Source organism: Penaeus japonicus, unplaced genomic scaffold, assembly GCF_977035675.1.
Source record: "Penaeus japonicus unplaced genomic scaffold, GWHDUDI00000001_assembly GWHDUDI00000007, whole genome shotgun sequence".
Lineage (NCBI taxonomy): Eukaryota > Metazoa > Arthropoda > Malacostraca > Decapoda > Penaeidae > Penaeus > Penaeus japonicus.
The window spans coordinates 12,814,605-12,819,604 of NW_028234409.1; the positions used below are offsets into that span (position 1 = coordinate 12,814,605).

General features: G+C 36.3%; 1 protein-coding gene across 3 annotated transcripts in view; it reads left to right on the plus strand.

The window, feature by feature from the left end:
- The window catches only part of LOC122251895 (zwei Ig domain protein zig-8), a 121,390-nt gene that overhangs the window by 116,367 nt on the left and 23 nt on the right, over positions 1-5,000 (plus strand). For all 3 annotated transcript variants that reach the window (XM_043014112.2, XM_043014115.2, XM_043014114.2), the window contains exons 7-8: positions 845-1,039; positions 3,340-5,000. The exon at positions 3,340-5,000 is cut by the window's right edge and continues 23 nt beyond it. In XM_043014112.2, the coding sequence (XP_042870046.2) occupies positions 845-1,039; positions 3,340-3,470 (326 nt within the window). In that variant the 3' untranslated portion in view covers positions 3,471-5,000. The remainder of the gene's footprint in view (positions 1-844; positions 1,040-3,339) is intronic.

Genomic DNA, 5,000 nt, shown 5'->3' on the forward strand with positions numbered 1-5,000 from the left:
AGAATCAAGCATTATGCATCCAAAGGGAGGATACAAGCGAGAGTTCATTCAGTAGAAACTAGAACAGGGAAAGAATTGAATCCTTTAAGCTCCAATGAAAACGAACGAAGGGGCATTTCGAATTAAAGGAAGGAGGTTCTTCTGAAATGGTATTGAGTTAGGAATGCGATTGTCTGCAGGAAGCCACGAAACGGGAGGTGGAATAGACGCAAATGCGATAGCCTTAGAAATTGGCTGTAAGGGAAGGACTGATAAGATTACTTATTCTTTGTTTCGATAGCTAAGAAGAGCCAATATAGGTCGGAAGAAATGATTAGCTGAAACAAAATTCGTGGTATACTTGTTTTTGTAGTGATTCTCAATATCATTATTGTTGTCACTGTTAGGTTTGATATCATTAAAATTACCATCGTTATAATCATCTGAATTACCATTATCATCATCTACATGATCATTGCCGACGTCATCAGCAACACTGTCTTAAATATCATCACAATCATCACCAATTCTAATTTTCTAGTTTTATCATTAGGAGTATTAGTAGTTATCAATATCATATCATTCATCAGTTCATCACAATTAATACTTGCAGTCTTCTTTATTATTGCTATTATCATTCCTATTCATGTATGACGAGTGATTTTGCTATAAATAGTAAAAGGCTAGTGTTTCATATGTTAATATGAAGAGCACCATCAACGATTCCGTCACTACAATTGATAACAATCTCATCATCCTACTCCATCAATCACATACCATTATTGTGAAAAACCTCATCAATATCTTAATCAATACATATATCAATAACCTCATCCTCTCTCTCTCTGTCTCCTTTCAACCACAGGCCTTGTCCACTGGTACCACAACGGAAATATCCTCGACTACGAAGGCCCCGTGTCCATTGCGACCCGCGGTGACCAGATGAACACGGTCTCCCACCTCACCATCAAGGAAGCCACACCCAAGCACTCGGGCAACTACACCTGCTGGCCGACGTCTGCTCACTGGGACTCCATCCTCATTAACGTTGTTGTGGAAGGTAAGAGTTTTCTGGCTTTGTCTTTGTCTTTTTCTTCTTTCTCTGTCTTTGGTTGTCTCTCTATCTGGCTGTCTCTGTCTGCCTCTGTTTATGTCTCTCTGTCTGTCTGTCTGTCTCTCTCTCTCTCTCTCTCTCTCTCTCTCTCTCTCTCTCTCTCTCTCTCTCTCTCTCTCTCTCTCTCTCTCTCTCTCTCTCTCTCTCTTTGTCTGTCTGTCTTTCTGGCTCCTTCTCTCTCTCTCTCTCTCTCTCTCTCTCTCTCTCTCTCTATCTCTATCTCTCTTTGTCTCCCCCCCCCTCTCTCTCTCTCTATCTATCCCCCCTCTCTCTCTCTCTCTCTCTCTCTCTCTCTCTCTCTCTCTCTCTCTCTCTCTCTCTCTCTCTCTCTCTCTCTCTCTCTCTCTCTCTCTCTCTCTCTCTCTCTATCTATCTTTCTTTGTCTCCTCCCCCCTCTCTCTCTTTATCTATTTATCTATCTCCCCTCCTCTCTCTCTCTCTCTCTCTCTCTCTTTCTCTCCCTTCCCTCTCTCTCTCTCTCTCTCTCTCTCTCTCTCTCTCTCTCTCTCTCTCTCTCTCTCTCTCTCTCTCTCTCTCTCTCTCTCTCTCTCTCTCTTCGTCTCTGTCCATTGCTGTGCGCACGCGCGTGTGTGTATATATGTGTGTGCGTGCGTTTGTGGGCGTGCAATTTCTTTTACGTTTTCCCCTCCCCTTCTCTCACACTCATTTATTTTATTCCTTGATGGCTTTTGAATGGAGTGGCACTGGAGGGAACTGCACAATATATGCTTATTGTCACCATCTCATTAGCAAATGTGTTTAAGATCAAAACGGACTAAATGCAAGGGGTTCCAAGCAAGCATGTTGCAGTAACCGGCACAGTTAAGCTTTTCATTTAATTGTTGGTGGGCTCATGCATCATGCCTCTCCTACGCTTCCCTCAAACAATGCAAATGAATTTATGATTAATACATTTTTAATTCCAAGATTCTACCAACGTTATATTTCACAATAATCCAAGCTTTACCCTAGTGTCTGGACGAAAAAAAGCATAAAAAAAAAAAAAAAAAAAAAAAAAAAAAAAAAAAAAATCTGCAATACAGACCTAACACTCATTGTCACTTTATTGTGCAACATGCCTTTCAAGGTTTAGTGTCGTGATATATTATATGGCTTTAATTTGATTTCAACAGACTCTCTTGACCTGCATGGTTATTATTATTATACTAGACTATATACCAGGTTATTTTATTCTGAAATATAGGTAGTGCTGTTTTGTAAACTGTCTTTCAAATAAAACTATTCATTCATCATTATCATTATCATCAGGATTATCATTATCATTATTATTATCACACACACACACACACACACACACACACACACACACACACACACACACACACACACATATATATATATATATATATATATATATATATATATATATATATATATATACATATATATATATATATATAAATATATACATATATATATAATTATATATATATATAATATTTACATATATATACATTTATATATATATATATATATATATATATATATATATATATATATATATAATATATTATACATATATATATATATATATATATAATATATATATATATATATATATATATATATATATATATATATACATATATATATATATATATATTATCATGTGTGTTTGTGTATATATATGTATATATATATATATATATATAATATATATATATATATATATATATATATATATATATATATATATATATATATATATAGATGTATATATATGTATGTATATATATATAAATGTATATCTATCAATCTATCTATCTATATATACATGTATATATACATACATACATATATATATATATATATATATATATATATATATATATATATATATATATATATATACATACATGTATATATGTATGTATGTATATATACATGTATATATATATATATATATATATATATATATATATATATATATATATATATATACATATATAAATCATTATCTACTATGAAAAGATAGGTTAGCATTGTTCCTCCAAGTACCTAAGAGCCTTATATCTTATAATTCTATTATGATTTTATAACATCATGACCTCACTAGAGGGGAATTCGACTTACATGTCACCTGGCACTAGAAGTATTTAGTTTATCATGAGTCACGGTTTCTTGCCCCTTTCCTCTTTATCATAAACTCTTCATTTCCGATCCCTTTGCCAGACCGAAATGATGACCCTTCCGTTTTATTTCTATATGGTATTCTTTCTCCGCAGGCGAGCAACCGGCCGCGATGCAGACGGGCGTGGGCGTGGCTCCGTCCGCTGGGGTCCTCACGCCCATTCTCCTGCCGCTTCTCCTTCACGCCCTCAGCAACGCCCTCGTCCTGCCGCTGGCGCTCAGATGATGAAATTGCCCGCGCCTCGACCTCCCTCGGAGCGGATGATGTGTGTTGCTTGTGATATTACTAAATAGTCACTTATGATAGCTTTCCCACTATGGCGCGAAGCGGGGCAGCCCGTGATGCAGCGCGGCGCCCTGCACAGCGAAGCGAGATGCTCTGAAGCCAAGTGCTGCGGAGAGCGAAACCGCTGTAGCGTCGGGCACGGCGGTCCGGCCACTGCGGCGGCGTCATGCACGGAAGTCAGTCTGGCGCCATCTATAGCTGTACGCCCTTTGTGATGCCATGCACAGCAGAAGGACTCAAAGGAGCGTTAAGCTGTCAGACTGTAATGGCAATATGTGTGTCATTCGGATAAGTTTGACGATGCACATTATAACATGTCATATTGCGCCATAAACAGTAATGTTGCCGTTACTAAGACAGTGCACGGAAGTAAATACTACAGGCATGAATTTAATCATTGCAAGTACTAAAGCATTGACAGTAATCTCTCATGACTCCTTGTTTAATTGTGAATCATATGTACCATCGTAAAGCCATATCAACGTTAAACATTGGAAATTCAAGTGTTTCTCGCCAAATATGGTCCTAGCATAGTATCTCTCCAGGAACATTTTATTCTTTGCCAGTCGTCTATCAAAAGGATGTTGTCATCTGCCTTGAGCACAATCAGAGAGTAAAAATGATTAGAATTAAATAAAGAAAAAAACATAGTGTACTGTCTAGAGCATTGTTAAGCAATCATCTTTTTTTTTCAATATATATTTTGTTGATGTGTGCACGTATACACACGTCTCTATGTGGTAATTTCTGAAAAAAGAAAAGAATAAAAATCTACAGGGCAGAAAATTTGGAACACTGTAAATTAGGTAGCTGTTTAGTAGCATTTTCAAAGCAGCAGTGACTAAACTAAACCATCTTGCAGACAGCCAGCTATTTCGTAATGGAACTACCATATACATTTCAATGATGGAAACTATGTCGAAAAACACGCGGAAACAGATGTATTAAAAAAAAAAAACTTTTGTTACCCCATATTCATAATATATTGTAGAAAAGTAGAAAGAAAACATGAAACGGACGCACAAATCATTGAGTTGTGACGCCACGTAATCGGAAACGGATTGTGATAAACATAAGCATGAAAAGAAACGTGATTAAAAACCCATACGTGTGTATGAAATATACATTATAATAGCAAATCAAGAAGAAAACATGCCACATTACGCAGACAATGAAGTGTATAACATAAAAAAAATCGAAGCGAGCGAGCAATGTAAAAAAGCCAGCTGTCTGAAGGATGACACTATATAGTCTCACACTGTCCTTTATTCTTGTCACTGATGCCTGTCAGGTTGAAGCCCTCGGCGGCAGGATTGCTTGCACAGGGTCACACGTCTTATGTGTCTGTGTGTAATATATATTTTTGAATGTCAGGAAGACTAAGAAAATAAATAAAAGAATAATAAAAAAAAAGACAAAGACACGAATACAATTTTGCTATTGTGTGAAAAGGTTATTGTAATATATTAA